At 41.2% G+C, this 17,651-nt stretch overlaps 2 protein-coding genes across 3 annotated transcripts in view; one reads left to right on the top strand and one right to left on the bottom strand.

The window, feature by feature from the left end:
• The window catches only part of LOC107308162 (SET domain bifurcated histone lysine methyltransferase 2), a 20,758-nt gene extending 7,554 nt beyond the window's left edge, over positions 1–13,204 (bottom strand). Inside the window, exons 1-13 of the mRNA XM_015851827.2 lie at positions 12,926–13,204; positions 12,182–12,241; positions 9,567–9,689; positions 9,043–9,108; positions 8,163–8,265; positions 6,522–7,112; positions 5,219–5,338; positions 4,696–4,865; positions 4,066–4,279; positions 2,238–2,322; positions 2,037–2,145; positions 1,041–1,372; positions 439–527 (exon numbers count right to left, since the gene is read on the bottom strand). Coding sequence (XP_015707313.2) covers positions 439–527; positions 1,041–1,372; positions 2,037–2,145; positions 2,238–2,322; positions 4,066–4,279; positions 4,696–4,865; positions 5,219–5,338; positions 6,522–7,112; positions 8,163–8,265; positions 9,043–9,108; positions 9,567–9,689; positions 12,182–12,241; positions 12,926–12,941 — 2,078 coding nt within the window. The 5' untranslated portion in view covers positions 12,942–13,204. The remainder of the gene's footprint in view (positions 1–438; positions 528–1,040; positions 1,373–2,036; positions 2,146–2,237; positions 2,323–4,065; positions 4,280–4,695; positions 4,866–5,218; positions 5,339–6,521; positions 7,113–8,162; positions 8,266–9,042; positions 9,109–9,566; positions 9,690–12,181; positions 12,242–12,925) is intronic.
• Positions 13,205–13,355: 151 nt separating this feature from the next.
• Positions 13,356–17,651, top strand: part of CAB39L (calcium binding protein 39 like) — a 59,868-nt gene continuing 55,572 nt past the window's right edge. Inside the window, exons 1-2 of one of the 2 annotated variants that reach the window (XM_015851826.2) lie at positions 13,356–13,381; positions 14,836–15,006. The gene's annotated coding sequence lies outside the window, so the exon portion shown is untranslated. The remainder of the gene's footprint in view (positions 13,382–14,835; positions 15,007–17,651) is intronic. The other variant, XM_015851825.2, reaches the window with a different exon arrangement.

The raw sequence follows: 17,651 nt of genomic DNA, 5'->3' as shown, positions 1-17,651 counted from the left end.
GAATAGGCTCCCCAGGGAGGGGGTTGAATCGCCATCCCTGGTTGTGTTTAAGAGCCATTTGGATGTGGTGCTCAGGGATATGATTTAGTGTAGGGATGTTAGAGTTAGGGTACAGGTTAGGCTGCGGTTGGACTTGATGATCTTCAAGGTCTTTTCCAACCTGGGTAATTCTATGGTTCTATGATTCTACTCTTCAGTGGAAAGAATAAGTTTAGTGATAACCAAAATGGATGCATCGAAACCAAACTACCCCACTTCACATTTCAGTGCAAACTAAATGCGAAACTTGACAGTGACTTCAGTCTTCAGTGCACAATGAGAAGCCACTCGTAAACCATTAGTTCTGCAGCTTCATGAGGTAAACAGCTGCACCCTTAGCACAACTTTCCCTTCATAATGAAGCACTGTGAACAAACATTAAACTTCTGAAATATTCACCTGTTTGTGAAGAAAGCAACCCATGGGAATCTTCTGTTGTGAGTCTCTACAAACACACTCTGTGCAAAGAGATTGGGGCAGCAGCTGTGCTGTGGAACAGAATACACGAGTTAGAATCACTGAAACACATGGTCCTCCAATACAGGTTCTATTTGAGTCAGGTTTGTTACTGCTACAAGTAGTTCCTTCCTCTCTTAGTCCAGTCAATTGCTGTTACTTAATGCCACCGCCACTAATTTTTGTTTAGCCATGTCTCATCATCTCTATCATACTATGAACGTACCCTTTCTTAGTAGAACCAAAGCCTTTTTATCACGCTGTTCTCCATTAATTTATGGTGAGAAATCATCTTTGATTCTCAACACAGCACAGATAATCAGTACATTATGTGCATGGGAGCTATGAGTAATAGGTGAACGGTTGGACTGGATGATCTTTTAGGTCTTTTCCAACCTTGGTGATTCTATGATTCTAAGCATCTCGATGGCAGTCAGTGAAGCACGCAATAGAGATATTTGGGTTACAATAGAACCTACTTTTGCAAAGCACATTACTCATTTAAGCTAAGGCAAGTAAGAGAACACGTGCAAGTTCTTACTTACGTTAAGAAAACGACCCACATTTCCTTCTTTTGTGGCATCTAGTATATAGATATATTCATTGTTAGCATTCTTCAGAAGTGTCCTGTCACCGTCTGCTTCCATACAAAATATGCCTTGTTTAGACTTTCTGTGAGCTTCCTCTTTGCAGTCAGCTTTTTGTGGAACCTTTGTGGATGGCTTCACAACGTGTTTATCATTCAGCACATCTGATCTGCCACAAGCAACACCCTTCAGAGACAGCCCCTTCCTTCTGCATTCAGCACGGCCCATTTCAGCAGGCTCCGTCTGTCCAACTTCCACCAGATCTTCTTCCTTCTGCTTCTGGATGGATCCTGTCAATCGATGTCTTAAGTTATTTTTCAACATTGGTTTAAAGCAAAACCAAAGCCCTTGTTTGGCCCCAGACTCTCACCCAGCCATCTTTCTTCTTTGTTCTCCAAAATGCATATGGTTTCCTTACCATTTGCTATGTCATAACTATCCTTTCAAACCCCTTTTATCACTTCTGCTGCAGATCACGACACCTCCAGCTGCAGCACCTAAAGCATTTACTTATGTCTCCGGTGAGTGACCCAGTCCCTCCCTTCTTCCCAAATCCCACTCCAAAATGATTTCTCCCACACAGCATTTCTTCACCATTCAGGAGAATGGTGAAGGGGAGATTCAGGCTGAACATTAGGAAGTATTACTTCTCGGAAAGGGTGGTCAGGCATTGGAATGCACTGCCCAGGGAGGTGGTGGAGTCACCGACCATGGGAGTGTTCAAGAAACGTTTGGATGTTGTGTTGAGGAATATGATTTAGCTGGGAAGTATTGGTAATGGTTGGACTAGATGATCTTCTAGGTCTTTTCCAGCCTTGATAATTCTGTGATTCTGTGATTATTCTATCCTTAGAACAAGCCTGCAACTAACACCAAGACCACTGTTAAGTCTATCACATGATGATGGGGCACAAGAGTGCTAAGAGTGCAGTATTTGCAGCTCTGCAAACCTACTTTCTTTTTCTTTCTTTGTTCCACTGGTCTGTTCTCTTTTGCTTGACCGCTCAGGCTGAGAACTATTATCTTCATCTGAGCTGCCGCTGTGCACCAGTGTATCAACCTCCTTAAAAAAGGAATAAAAAATAGTGAAAAGGCTGCGATGTATTTTTACTGCATAGTAAATATTCATCTTTTAAAGCCACTTATTAACATTACCGTTTTTAGCTGGCGATGATCCACAACAGCTATTCTAGTTCCAAGCCTTCTCACGGCTGCAGCATTCAAATTCTTTGGATGAATTCTGTATTGTACAGGAAGTTCAAAGGGAAATTTCAAAAGACAGACGCATAAACAACTCAAAACACATGTTTCTTAACAGCCAAGCTCATGAAGAACAGATCTCAGCCTGTAGTCCTACCTTCACCTCCAATTGCCTTTAGGAATGGAAGAATTGGGTTAAGTCCTCAACAGCATTTGTAACAAATACGAGAGAGACCAGCAGCTGCTTTTACATCCTTCTTCACTGCTCCTGAGAACCAAATTCTCCGTTGTTCGATTACTTTATTGCCTCAACACAGAGCACCTACTGAGTTCTGCATTTTTCCTGCTATTGCTTTCCATAGTTTTGATGCTATAGATGCAGAAGAATCTATTAGAAATAACCTCTAGAGAACAGCTGATCATCCTGTAATTTACAAAAATCATTCGATAGGGTTTCCAAGATACCAGAACATGACAATATACTGGCAGGTATTTTTTATAACGTTTCTGTTTGTGATGCCACTGTACTTCTCTGAGACCTACAACAGCCTTTCCTCACAACACAAGCATTTGCAATTACTTACAGGTATTACAAAACAAGTGTAAGCAAAGTTCCCTCTGTACTCAGCTCTGGTGAGACCACATCTTGAGTACTGTGTTCAGTGTTGGGCTCCTCACTACAAGAAAGACATTGAGGCCCTGGAACGTGTCCAGAGAAGGGCAAACAAAACTCGTGAGGGGTCTGGAGCACAAGTCTTATGAGAAGTGGCTCGGGGAGCTGGGATTGTTTAGCCTGGAGAAGAGGAGGCTCAGGGGAGACCTCACTGCACTCTACAGCTTCCTGAAGGGAGGTTGTGATGAGGAGGGGCTTGGCCTCTTCTGCCAGGCAACAGGACCCAAGGAAATGGCCACAAGTTGTATCAGATGAGGTTTAGACTGGACACAAGAAGGAACTTTTTCTCTCAGAGAGTGGTCAGGCACTGGAATGGCTGCCCAGGGAGGTGGTGGAGTTGCCACCTCTGGCAGTGTTCAGGAAGTGTCTGGATAGGGAGCTAGGAGATATGGTTTAGGGGTTTTCTGTAGGTATGGTAAAGGGTGGACGGTTGGACTTGATGATCTTGTACGTCCTTTCCAACCTTGTGATTCTATGATTCTATGAAAGCAAGGCAGAAAGTTGAAGAAAAAAAGCTCCTCCTGTCCTTCTGAAAATGACTACAGTATGCTACTGATGAAGCCACATGCATTATTTTGCAGTGGTTTTATTTCAGGAATCCTGGTAGGCTATGAGACCATAAAGAGTAAACAGGATTACAATTTCCATGTACTGCAACAACACCTGCAACAGCAAGGCATTGTCAGACTCCTAACTGGCGAGGTTAAAAGTCCAAGCAGAGCAGGTTAAGGGCCAAAGAAGGAAAGGTTTAGGAGATGGAAACAAAGAATAGTACAGTTAGTGGTTAATTTATTATCAAATCCTCTAGGATCATCAAGTATGTTTTTAATTGCTTCTCTCTTTTCAAGTTAACATAACGATTCATGCTCTGAAGAGGTTGACGCACTCAAGAGACAAATGGGACTTGTAACAAATGCCAAGTGATGCACGTTGTGAGGAAAATCAGCACATAGGAATAAACCAGTCCCACTAGAGCTAATAACCAGGAGTTCAAATGTTGAAAAAGTAAAAGAAACACCTCTCAGCAAACAACATTCAGTTCTACTGTATGTCTTACAGAGGACATGGTAGAATATGAGAATATTATGTGTTAATGTTTGGTAAACTTACAGAGCTGATTCATTTTCATTACCAGAAGGTTCCTGCTGCTCAAGGATGTCATCTTTGCTGGTCTGCACGAATTCAATCTCAGAGTCTGAACAGCTGGAGTCAAGTTTTCTTCTTTTGGAAAGAAAATACCCCGTGTCATTTACAGCACTTTCCTCCTTCAAGTCTTGATCGGCGCCTCCCAACTCTTGAACTTCAGCTCTGCTCATTAACCTGCCTGGAAGGAAAATGAAAGAAATAAATGAATAGCTCCTTTCCTAAATCGGGTCATCCACGCTATCCCAGCTCAGACTTGTATTAAAGGCAAGAGAATGACTTGGGACAAAAGACGAATGCACTTATACTGAAGGAAAACTACCCTTTGTGCAGGATTGTGAGGGAAAAATGTATGTGTGACAGGCTTTGCTCCAGATAGCACCATCACATGGCAGAACCACTCAGGGTTTTCCTGTCTGTTTGATCATCTGCAAGTTAAGGCCATACAGACTCACTGTTTGGATGTGGTACTGAGGGATATGATTTAGCGTATGGATTTTAGAGTTAGGGTACTATGGTTAGGCTGCAGTTGTACTTGATGATCTTCAAGGTCTTTTCCAACCTGGGTAATTCTATGATTCTATGATCTTCTGTTACCTGAGTAAGTACAAACAAACGTCCCCTTGTCGATATCATCAAGGCAGCGGACACCCCAACCCTTCTTCTCTGTGTTGAACACTTGCAGCCGAACTTGAATGCCATGCTGTACAACTCTGTTTTGACACATCATCTTGTCACATCCGCATGACACGCTGCACTCATAAATTCTGTCGAGATGAAGCAAAATAACATACAGGAAAGTAAAGTTGCTGTTATTAATTTCACTCCTGATCACAAATAAGGCTGACAAGATAAAGACTGACAAGATAAAAAGCCTGACTAAAACTGATTGCACAGCAGTGCTGAAACTCATGACATTCTTGACTGTTGTCTCATCAATTTTAAGAGTTCGTCAGCCAGATTTTTGTATAAGAAAAACACCTCTCTTACTCAAGACACATTAATTATTTTTGCAAAAATCATCCTTATCCATTAGTAAAACTGACAAAAATTTAAGGTTTCAGTAATTCAGAGACAAAATAGTTGTAAAGAGCACACAAAATAGCTCTGTCTTTATTACCCACTAGGAACAGGCCCTTCCAGTCTTTTGTAACTGTATCCACGAGATGTTTTAGCATTGGGAGACACAGAAACTTTTCGGCAGCCTCTTGCAGTCAGCTGTAGACACGCACACTTTGACCTAGAAAATAAAGGTAAAGGATTTGTATAGAAATCAGAATGTATTTGCTTACAATGCTGATCCCCACCATCTTAAGTCATGACAGCTCCAAAGATTCACTGCAATTAACCAAATGTCAAGCCCTAAAACTACACATCGAAAGCGTCTCAGGTCTTGGTGAGGTTTGAGACACAGAAGGAACATGCTGTGTGCTCACTGTTCTCCACTGCCCAGTTGAAAGTAAATAATTTGAGTTACTGAAACTTAATCTATTTCAAGCTATGTGCAGGGTCATAGGCAGTTATACTGCATAGCAGTATGAGCATGTCCTCTAACTATCAACTATACAAAATTATTCAATCTAGGATTTACCTGGTCTTTGCCTTCAGGTGTTAAAGACAAATACCCCTCAGGTGAGCAGACAGACAATCACTGAACTCACATATATTAACTGTGGCAGTTTCTCACAGAGATAAACACAATCCAGAGTTAGCAGGGTTTAGAAGATGACATCATTGAGCAACACCATTTGGAGCAGTAAATGTTGTTGTGTGACCTCAGTGTTTCATAGTGTTTGCTGAGGAAAGGATGGGATGTAGAGACTGTAAAAGGCAGTTTCTTCCTCTGCCCTAATTAATCTGTGACCCAAACTACCTGACCTCTCTAGGCTGTCAAATCCCAGCCCTGAGGGATACCATCCCACAGAGGGATCTGCAGCAGAAGTTATCACATAGAAACCTTCCTTGCCTGCCAGAAAATGAGCTGCTTGCTGCTAGCACAATGCACTCCCTTTCCTAAAGCCAAGAGATCTGCTTTCCTTCTCCACTTGAAGGAGATGCATTGCATATTTGAGAATAAAGGTAAAAGAACATCATAATCTGCCTCTTGATTGCTTTCTTTCCTGTAATAGAGGCTGGGTAGGTAGGAGTGCCCTGCCAGGCAGGGGGGTTGGAACTTCATGATCCTTGAGGTCCCTTCCAACCCGGGTCATTCTGTGATTCTGTGAGTGCCCAAGTAGAAGACAAAGACGCAGTAGTTTCAGTCAACACAAACCATGGGACAAGGCAGCTACTGCAGATCTCCATGTAGTGTTGTCCCTTCACCATCTGGCACTGCTTGGTATTGTGCACCTTCACACCTCCAATGCAACCCTAATACTGACACATTATGCCCAGTTTGACTGGGACTAGATTCTTCTTCTTACCTATCAATGCAGCCATCTGTGCAGTCACACGAATCAAGAAACGTGCTGGATAAATTGTTGAGATAATATCCACGAGGCCACGATGCCCTTCGGTATTTAAAATAAGGTAATCTGGCACGGTCAATGTCATTACAGAAGGAAACAGGCACAGATTCAGCCCCATTGCTAATATCAAGATCAAACACAAGCGGTTCCGGACTTACAGTGTTCCTGCCCAACAGGACGTACGTGTTAAAAGAGAAGTGATCAATAAATAAGAAATCACATTTTGTCTCAAACAAATAATTTTGAACGTCTTGAAAACTTCTCAGACTTCTGCCACAGGGAGCTTTATAATGCACATCCAGGGATTTGGAAAGGCAGTCTGCTTTCGCATGGCGTCTTTGGAAGTGAAACAGTATTGGTATCTTAAGAGGATTTTCACCCTTGTAGGAGCTTATTGCTCTGTTGGAGAGACATGCACTGGAGCACTTGTGGATCTGATACTGGGGATCTAAAGGTACATGTTGAATTTCACTCGACGCTTCCTCAGTCTCTGAATCTGATTTTTCAGTCTTCTCCTTTTTGCTAATAGGAACAAGAGGAGGAAAACTAAAAAGAAGAGAAAGAAAAGAACAGCATCTCAAACGATCAGCAAACCAACCAGTCTTTTAGTGGTTCAGCTAATTATTAGTGTAGGAAAGCTTGAAGGCAGCCCAGTGTTTTACCAATTCACTGTTTCCATTACCTAACACCTCTTGATGTCATATGCAGGCACGTAGAGTGCCATTCTAAATAAGTGACAGCAACAAAAAAGGAACCATACCTCTCCTTCTATCTTCCACATCAGATCCCAAGGCTAATTACGAAAACAAAGTCGTGTGCCTAATAACAATCATTACAGTCTGTGAAAGCTTGAGAACTCAACTCAAAACTTTCAAGTTCCAGCACTGGGAATCCTGTTAATAATCACAGATCTTCATTCAGAACAAAACAGATGTTATATCCTGCATGGCTTTCATGTGATATATTAGATAAGTCTACCTAAAACCTCGGGTTTTCCATATGGGTCAATTAAAAAATATATATATATTTATGTGTGTGTGTGTGTGTGTATATATATACACACATATATATGTATGTATGCATATACACACATATACATACATATAAAATACATATACATAATATATATAAAATATAAATAAATTTAATATACACACAATATATAAAAATTTTATATAAATATATAAATTATATATTATATAGAAATCATATATATTATATTTATACATATTTTTATATTTATATAATTTTTGTACATGATATATATAATATATATATGTATGTATATAGTTTATATATTTATATAAAATTTATATAAATAAATTTTATATACATATATAAAATTTACCCATATGGGAAACCCAAGGTTTTAGGTAGACTTATCTAATATATATATATATATATATAATGTATATACACACACATATATATGTGTGTGTGTGTATATTTACTTTTCAAATTGTCAGGACTCAAAATTGATTTTTAAATCAATGAATATATAAATAATACAGAGATTCAAAAAACCTCTCAAATTCAGTAAAGATACACACAGCAACGAGCTTTGCCATTCTGGAACTATTAAATAAATACACTGACCTGGGTGAATCCTCTACAGAGTTTCCACTGTTGTCATCTGTAACAGGTTGCTGCGATTTACGTTTAGGTTCCTGGATATCCTCTCCATCAAGAACATCATTTACTGAAAGAATATGGGATACAAGCAAAACCTCAATGGTCCACATTTCAACATTTATAACTGGATGTAGTTACTAAAGAGATAACTGCCAAAATACAATAAAAGCAAAGCATTGCTATGGACTATAGTTAACAAAGCATGCTAACAAGCACCCTCCTAGAAATAAAATGTTTTGCACTTATACAGAAGGGATGTGTTTGCATAAAGGTACGTAGGTGAGAAGCTCAAACACACTCTTCTCTCTCTCCTACTTCCCTCCATCCTCCCTCCCCCTGCCATTCCCTCTCTCCAGAGGAGGAAAATGTAAGTGTGCATGGACAAATCTGAGACAGAAACACACTGCAAACACTTCTGTTTTTTCACCAGCCATCACATGTCTTGAGTATTAAAGTCTCCCATGAGGCTTTCAAACTACACTGAGGTAACATACAGGTTTTTCTATGTTATTTGGGGTTAAATGTTGGCAGGGCATTGCCATGAGGGGAGTACTGTACAAGCCAATTTTGCTTGTAGTCAGCTCAGGTTTATCAGTGTTTCTTAATGCAAGCTCCATCTTCACTTGGTCCAAGCCACATAAACACACACACACACACAAACCACAGAAGTACAAACCAAGATGAACACCTGCAGTTCAGTAACTGAAAAAATAATCACTTTTTTTTCCTTGCAATGCTAACAGGCTCCTGAGATCCACTTTACTGATTTCAGCATAAGGAAAGAAACCTCTGTTAATATAAGTGAAAGCTACATAGCAAATAAATGCAATCAAGATTCACAAACCATTTGTCAATGTTAAAAGATCACTCAGATCAGCTTCGTTCACCAATGCCCACGCCTGCCAGTATTCTGTGTAAAAACAAAACAAGAACAGATATGAAATGCAATATAAGTTATAATAATAGGGACACTGATGGTAGTGAGGGCTAGAAGGAAAAAGAAAACTATGCTGTAGACACATTTATTTTCTCACTGTGCTATAATAGAGCACTGCAACACCAGCACTGTAATTCACTTTTTGCTACAGTCCTTAACAGACACTCCTAGAAGTAGGAACACTGTCACAACCCACATCAGGAGATGAACAAGCACTGAACAAACAACCTCTGGCTTTATAAAGTTGCTGGAATGCTTTTAAACATGAGTCCAGAAGTTTTCAGAGGCCACAATGTGTGTGAAAATCAGGAACATTCTTATATAACACATTGCTGTTAAATTCTTCTGCTAACGTTACAATGGTTTCTTCAATATGAAATAAGACTGTAGCTCAATTGCAGCCCTGATGAATCGTTACAAGGACTTCAAACCTTGATTTGTGGCTGTTCCATTCTTGATCTTTTCCTTTAGCAGCAGCAGGACTTCTTGCACCTGCTCAAATATGAGATCCACTCTCTTACTTTCCAGTTGTGTCCAGAATGCCTTCAAATCACCTGAAATACAAACTGCCTTTACAAGTCTGCACAGCTTCCAAAAAGTCTAAAAACATGAGTAGCTCTTAATGGACTTTCCAAAGGCTCCGACTCACATTAGTGGGAAGCAGTGGCCTAGTACTTCTGAAAGATCAGGCAAGACACCTATTTTTCTTATTGTGGGCTTAAACTTCTACAAGTCTATATTCTAACCCTAAGCATGAAAATGCAACAGTCTAATGATGAACTTGGGAGGCTTATGATGGTCTTATCTGACATCCAGCTGCAGGTCCAGAGGAGAGTCACAGAGATGATGAGGGAGGGCTGGAGCAACTCCCATTAAGAGAACGGACTGACCAGCTGGAGAAGGCTCTGGGGGAACGTTATAGCAGCCTTCCAGTACTTGAAGGGGGCCTACAGGAAAGCTGGGCAGGGACTTTTTACAAGGGTTTGTCACGACAGGAAACAGGGAAACGGCTTTAAGCTGGAAGAGGGTAGATTTAGACTAGTTAATTAGGAACAAGTTCTTTACTGTGAGGTTGGTGAGACACTGGAACAGGTGGCCCACAAAGGCTGTGGATGCCCCCCCCATGGAAGCATTCAAGGCTAGGCTGGATGGGGCTGTGAGCAGCCTGGTCTAGACAAAGGTGTCCCTGCCTACAGCAGGGGGATGGAACTGGATGATCTTAAAGGTTCCTTCCAATCCAAACCACTCTGCAATTCTTCAAATAATTTTCCAACTACATCAACAAAAGGTGTTCTGGAAGCCTCTCTCTAAATATTAGTTAATTCTCAATATAAATTAATCACAGAACTGTAGGGACTAGAAAGGACCTCTACAGATCACCTAGTCCAATCCCCCAGCCAAAGCAGGCTCCCTAGACCAGGTTGCACAGGTAGGCGTCTAATCATCATTGAAACTCAGATATGACAAAGGAAAATGTTTCCAGTGGAATGAACTGAGCATATTACTACAGAAAAGACATTTGTGAATAGTTTGTGGCCCAAACGTTCCTTAGCTGACCATCCTGCCCCAGCAGTATTTGTGATAAACTTTCTAGGGATAAAATGTTGAACATCCTTTCAGATAAAAGCAGTTTGATAAATCTTGCTCACCAAATAAATTAATTGCAACAGCTAAAATGCCCCTTACATCACACCTCCTTTCCCCATTACAAATAATTCACATCTCTTCCAGGAATGTGTATTTGAGGTATGATTTAGTGTAGGGTTGTTAGAGTTAGGGTACTGGTTAGGCTGCAGTTGGACTTGATGATCTTCAAGGCCTTTTCCAACCTGGGTAATTCTATGATTCTCCGGGCCATTCCCATCCTCTTGCTCAGCCTACTTGTACCACAAATGTAACATACTGGGAAGCAAACACATTAAACACCTTGTTTAAAAAATACATATTTAGAAATATCATTAAAAAAATTTCACTGCGGCAGATTAAAACCTTTGCCATTATTGGTTACCTGCTTTCAGACACTTTGATGTAATTACAAAATAAGGTTAACAGTGATGGTAGGTTCACTTTAAATGAGGGGGTGACAGAACAGTCTTTATTTTCTGGATCAGTTCTGACTTTGTATAGGCCAAAAGAGATCACATCATTACTGCTAGTCCTGCTCAAGTCTCTCAACTTGAAAGACTTTCCCACTTCTCATGTGAGAGTGCTCTGAAACTCCAGCAGCTAAAGTTGTGAAATTCATAGCATAATTTTAATTTCAAAGGAACAGATGTGAACATCATTCATCTCCTCCTCAGTGTTAATGCTGCTCATGTTGATCTCAGCCAGGAGGACATGGAATGAACAGACACACAGGATATGTTCAGTTTCTCAGCCTTCCAAACAGTCTTAACCAGCTGATGACTCAGAGCACAGACTGGCACCTGGTGGTCGTACTTCTAAAGCTGGCTGAGGCTATTGCTTTTCCTTCTATCTCTGTGACCATATATCTTTCACTTTCAATATTGTGCAAGAGAATGAAGCCAGAGCAAGAAAAAAGCAGGCTGAGCCAGAGTTCCCCTGGAACTTATATAAGCTGGAACTTTCAGCCTGGAGAAGAGGAGGCTCAGGGGAGATCTTATAGCTCTCTATAACTTCCTGAAGGGAGGTTGTAGTGAGCTGGGGGTCGGCCTTTTCTCTCATGTAGACAGTGATAGAACTAGACGGAATGGTTTTAAGCTGCGCCAGGGGAGATTCAGGCTGGACATTAGGAAGTATTACTTCTCAGAAAGGGTGGTCAGGCATTGGAATGCACTGCCCAGGGAGGTGGTGGAGTCACCGACCATGGGAGCACTCAAGAAACATTTGGATGTTGTGTTGAGGAATATGATTTAGCTGGGAAGTATTGGTAATGGTTGGACTAGATGATCTTCTAGGTCTTTTCCAGCCTTGATAATTCTGTGATTCTGTGAACTGCAGCCATCCAGTTACCATTTTCATATCCCAAGTGGCGTCAGACAAACCCCATGTTCCCTATTCCCTCCATAAGCATGAATTACACTACCTTCAGCTGCTTCTTTCCTGGACGTCGTACAGTTCTTGTCTTCAGGGCAGTCACGCAGCACTGTAAGGGGTGCAGAATGGACAAGAGGTTCAGATGAGAAACAAAGCTTGTCACCAAATGATACGTCAGCACTTTACAATAGAGAAAGCACTGTGGTGAAACAGTCCTCCTGCTTTTAAATCACAGAATTGTAGGGGTTGGAAGGGACCTCTAGAGATCATCGAGTCCAACCCCCATGGGTTAAAGAAACACAAGATAGAGCAGAAGAAAGCTGAAGTGAAAGAAGCTGGGAAGGCTTTTTCTTTTGTTTCAGGCATACACGGGTTACCATCACGATGCTGTTGTGAGGTGACCCACGCTTTGCATTGTGTTCAGATGAGCAATCCCTGCCTTGTTAGCTCCCATTTTCCCCTTTTTAACTAACACAGCTGTACTGCAAATAAGCTAAATACAGCAAAAAGACCAAAGGTCGCGATTTTTTAAGTCAGAAACGTACTGGATCTGTTTCACAACAGATGCCCAAGGAAGCACTAAAGGAAAGCTGTAGATATCAGCTTTCTGCCCATAACCACTAATGACACAGCACCACACACACCCAGCTATAATCCTCTCAGCATATTCCCACGTGCTCCTCCGGGATTCCGGCACACATATTTCATTCGTTCGACCGAGAAAGGAGGAAAAAGCGAAGCCCTGTGGTAAAAGTTTCCCCCAGGAGCTGCCTAGCGACCCATACAAACTTACTTCGGTTCCCCTCCATGTCGCTGGACCCTACTCAGGCTGACAGGAGCTGCGTGCAGGTGTTGCCATCCGGCCCCGGCACTTCAGGGGCATCCAGGCCGGGCTGTGAGCGCCCCAACAACACCCGCTCGGGGCCGACATGAGGCGAAGATCACGAGTGGGGGCGGACTCACTTGCCCTCCTCCCCGCTGAGCACCGAAGAATGAAGGGCAATGGAAGCGGCGCCGGGCGCACGGCGTTATCTCAGGCAGCCGCTGCTCCGCCACCACCCGCTAGGGGGCGCCACGCACACATTGCTCTGCGCATGCGCCGAGCGCTCTTTTATCTCGCCTTTACCTTCTGCGCATGCGCAAGGCGGGGCCGGGTGGCCTCAGGGAGGGAGAGGGGGGTCGGGGCGTCCGCCATCTTGGGTAGGCGGGGCGATGGGGGTGTCGCAGTGTCGCCATCTTGGAAATGGGGGTGAGGGGAATTGGGCTGTCTTGGCCTGGGAAAAACCCGAGTTACTTAACACCGCTGCTGGTTGCTATTGTTTGATTTTGCTGCTGTATGCCCTGAAACAGCTGCTGTTTTGATGCAGATCACATCAGTACAGACATTTACATTGCCCTCAGAGTTTAGAGCAAAAATGCATCATGAGTGCTGTGGCAATACGTGATGATTTCTCAGGCTAAAATTAACCTAATAAAAGGCCTGAGAGATTGGTTTAAATGCTGTGCATGTGGAAGGGAACATGCTGTGGTTTCAGCACTGCTGCTTTTTGTTACTTCTTTTATGTCTACGTTTGAAAAAGCAATTCCTACAGCAGTTTGTTTTGAGTACAGTTTCCTTCGTTCTGGAATATACTGCCCTAAAACTGATGACTGCAGACTAATTTTATTTCACTGAATTATTTATACACACACACACATGCAAGTGACTGCTGAATGATACAAAATGCCTGTGATGCTATGGCCTGTAAGAAGAGTATATCAATTACAAAGAATACGGAGACAAATGTTGTAATGATTGTGTTAATGACAAGTTATTTTAAAAGGTATAAACTGCACTTCCTGAAATAAGGTTCTCCTAAGCTGCCACTGATGTGTGTGTGCATGTTTTGAAGCTGTGGTAAGAAATAATCTGCAATGTGAAGACAGTATAGCCATCCATATAGCCATCCATTGTAGATACCCCATCCCTGGAGGCATTCCAGGCCAGGCTGGTTGTGGCTCTGGGCAGCCTGGTCTGGTGGTTGGTGATCCTGCACATAGCAGGGGGTTGAAACTCAATGATCATTGTGGTCCTTTTCAACCCAGGCCATTCTATGATGATCTTATAAGCAACTAATGTTACTAAATATTCATATTTCTGCTTGGGTACCATGACTGCATATGTCTGCTTGCCTGGTATGCTTACGAAGCTAATGATTTTTATGATGATATAGTTTCCCTTTGCTTCATATTCATCAGCAGCAAATGAGCTCAAGTTTGTTCTTATTTTTTCCACCTAGAATGTATTGAAATATAACTATTAGAAATCTGACCATAATTTTGCTTGGAACCAATAAAAATGATATAACTCAATGGAGTCATTTAATGCAACACCAAGAAAGGTGTTCCCTTTACTCTGAGCAAGTGACTGATGTTATTCAGTTTGCCATGACAAGGTTTTTGCCTGATATCTGTCAATTACATGTGAAGATATAATGCTGATGTTATCTGTGTTACTTCCTATAAAGTATTGACATCACTCAGAAGCTTTTAATTAGGAACTAGGAATGATAGAAATCAGAAGCACGACTGCATACTTGTTGAAAAGAAACAGGGATTTTGTATGCATATTGTTTGACAAAAAAAGGGGAAATATGTCTTTTTTAAAGACTATAACATGTCACTTGTGTAAAATAACTGAATTTCCGTGTTTTTTTTTTCTAGAACTGTAAGATATGCTATCTACAACAAGGCAGTAAATTGTACTGCTGAGAAGGTGAGCTCAGTTTTTCCCCAACTCACAAGCAGTGCTGAAGAGACGTCCCAGTGACGTGCCCACAGCATTCCTCTAGTAGCAGTATGACCTAGACTTGGACTGACTGACTGCATCTAAAGGTGAGCACAGCCCATTCCACGTGCTTACACATCTATTTACACCTTGTTAAAATGACAGTGAAAGGATTAACTGTTAAGTTAGTGGTATGATTTATTGAGTAGGTAAACTTTGCTTTTGTATTATATGGTTCTAGTAATGTGTAGTGAATCAAGATGAACAGTTGCTTAGGTAGGCAGACCATAAACTGTTCCTTTGAGTGGGAAGCTGACCTGACCCCAAAGCAACTGTTTCTTCAGATCTCTTCTCCAGAGATGGTTTTAACACCTTGAGTACAATGGGATCTGGGTACATCCTCATTTGGCCAGATAAGCTTGGGTGAGTTACAGAGACATCAGTCAGACTTCAGAAAATAGTGAAGCAGTGAAAACCACAGATAGTCTGAAAATGTTTTGTGATTCTCTTGTAGCTTTTTGTTCTTTTCTGACTGGATTATCTTTTTGTTTTCTTGACATTTTTCTTCTGGAAGCCTTCATCTCAGTTTGATAATTTCACCTGCTATTTCTCTGCACATCCTGCTTTTATCCTTTGTGATTTAACTTCTTCCCTTACAGATAAGTGTACGTAACCAGATTTCATTCTTTCAGAAGATGACTTTGAACTACTGTTCTCTTTCATTGCATTGATTAGCTTAAGACTGGTTTATAGGTAGTCTGTTATTTGTCATTCATCTAATATGTATTGACAAAGATAACAAATCAGAGAATAGACGATAGTTTTGTACAGGTCATTGCTTCTATATAAAATATGTTCAGTGTGGCATCCTTCAGTTTATCCTAGACGTTATCCTAATTGTATGACAGTTATACATTATTTAGGAAGATGCACACTAGTGTTCTCTGAAGGTATGTTGCTTATTCATCATAGAATCATCATGGAATCACCAAAGTTGGAAAAGACCTAAAAGATCATCCAGTCCAACCGTTCACCTGTTACCAATAGCTCCCACTAAACCACGTCCCTCAACACCACATCCAAACGTTTCTTGAACACTCCCATGGTTGGCGACTCCACCACCTCCCTGGGCAGCCCATTCCAGTGCCTGACCACCCTTTCTGAGAAGTAATACTTCCTAACGACCAGCTTGAATCTCCCCTGCCGTAGCTTGAAACCATTCCCTCTGGTCCTATCACTGATTACACGAGAGAAGAGGCCAACCCCCAACTCACTACAGTCTCCCTTCAGGAAGTTAGAGAGAGCAATGAGGTCTTCCCTGAGCCTCCTCTATTAAATACTGCACAGTGTTTATCGGCCCTCGATGCTATGTTTTGTAGTTCTGTTACTGTTTGTAGATCTGTTAGTTTTTAGGTAGTATTAAGTTATTTTGGATATTGATTTTTCTAGCTATTTAATCAAGCAAAAGGCATATTCAGTTCTTGTGGAAGACACCGGTCCTATTAAATGGTTTTGTTCTACCTGTGTCCTAAGAACGTTCACATTCCTGGCAATTAATAGTAAAAACAAGAATCTATTTAGAAATTCCAGTTCCCAACATCATAAACTGTTAATCACCCTGGGGAATCTTTAAACACACACAGAGACTTGCTATGAAAAGGAAAGAAAAAAAAATCGTGTCACCATTGAAACAATAGGCTTCTTTCATGTGGAGGACCTAGATATCTGTTAATTACCAACTAGTGTGAGGGCTTTGGAGTCTGGCCCAATGTGCTGAAAGTCTTAACCATCTACTAGCTGCCATAATTTTCAAGGTCCGGAGACTGGTAATGTAATGTATTTCATCTTTATGGACTGTTTATGTAGTAGAACCGTTTTCATTTTTAGCTGTGTTTCTGTCTTAGGGTCTCAGCATTAACTGCTGTCATAGATTCCAGATAGTTGTGTGAACATGGTAATAAAGGACTGATTTAAGTGTTAGATAGTGCTGGGTGAAGTCAAGGAGCATGAGATGTCTTTCCTGTGTCACAACCCACTTATATTACATTACATTGAGACATCAGACCTAAAATTGTGTTCTCTGATTTTCGGTGACTGGGATAGATTAAGAGTCCTGAAAGCCCGTGGTTATAATTGTTCTTGAGATCTCTGAAAACCAGGCTGTAGATGTGTATGAGAACTAAAAATAAATTGATGCCTGAAACCCTTTTTATCTTAATTTCTTTCCATGAATACAACTACATTTTTATCTGAAATAAATAAATAAATAAATGACCCCGATATTTTCTGAGGTAAAACTAGCATTCATAAAATAATCGTTTTGATGGGCTTTGTTTGTGGGTTTGCAGGCAGGTTTGTAAGCCTTCATTGTGATGTGTGGTGATTGATAGGTGAGTGCAAACACAAAGCAGTGAGTGCTTCACTTAGAGTTGCACCTGACATAACAAAGCCCATCAAGATGATGCAGCCTAGCAAAACTGGAGTAATTATTGTGTGTAGATAAAGTAACCACTTTCAAATAAAACTGGAAGTTAACATGTTTGTAAATATGCTAAAAACATTTTGACTACAGCTGCAGAAAACAATGAAAAGGCTTTATAGGGAAGGATCAGGTAAGCCACAATCCCACATACACTTAAATTTGGCACTGTCAAACAATGGAGTGGTTCTGTTCTTACTGCTTCACTCAGCCCTCCCCTGTTAATTTGTGTGGCTGCTTAGTGAAGCTGGTTCAGAGAGCTGGTTGGGATTT

The sequence above is a fragment of the Coturnix japonica genome, chromosome 1, assembly GCF_001577835.2.
Source record: "Coturnix japonica isolate 7356 chromosome 1, Coturnix japonica 2.1, whole genome shotgun sequence".
In the NCBI taxonomy this organism is placed as follows: Eukaryota; Metazoa; Chordata; class Aves; order Galliformes; family Phasianidae; genus Coturnix; species Coturnix japonica.
Note: the sequence above shows the minus strand (reverse complement) of the source record. Positions and strands in the feature narration are given on the sequence as shown.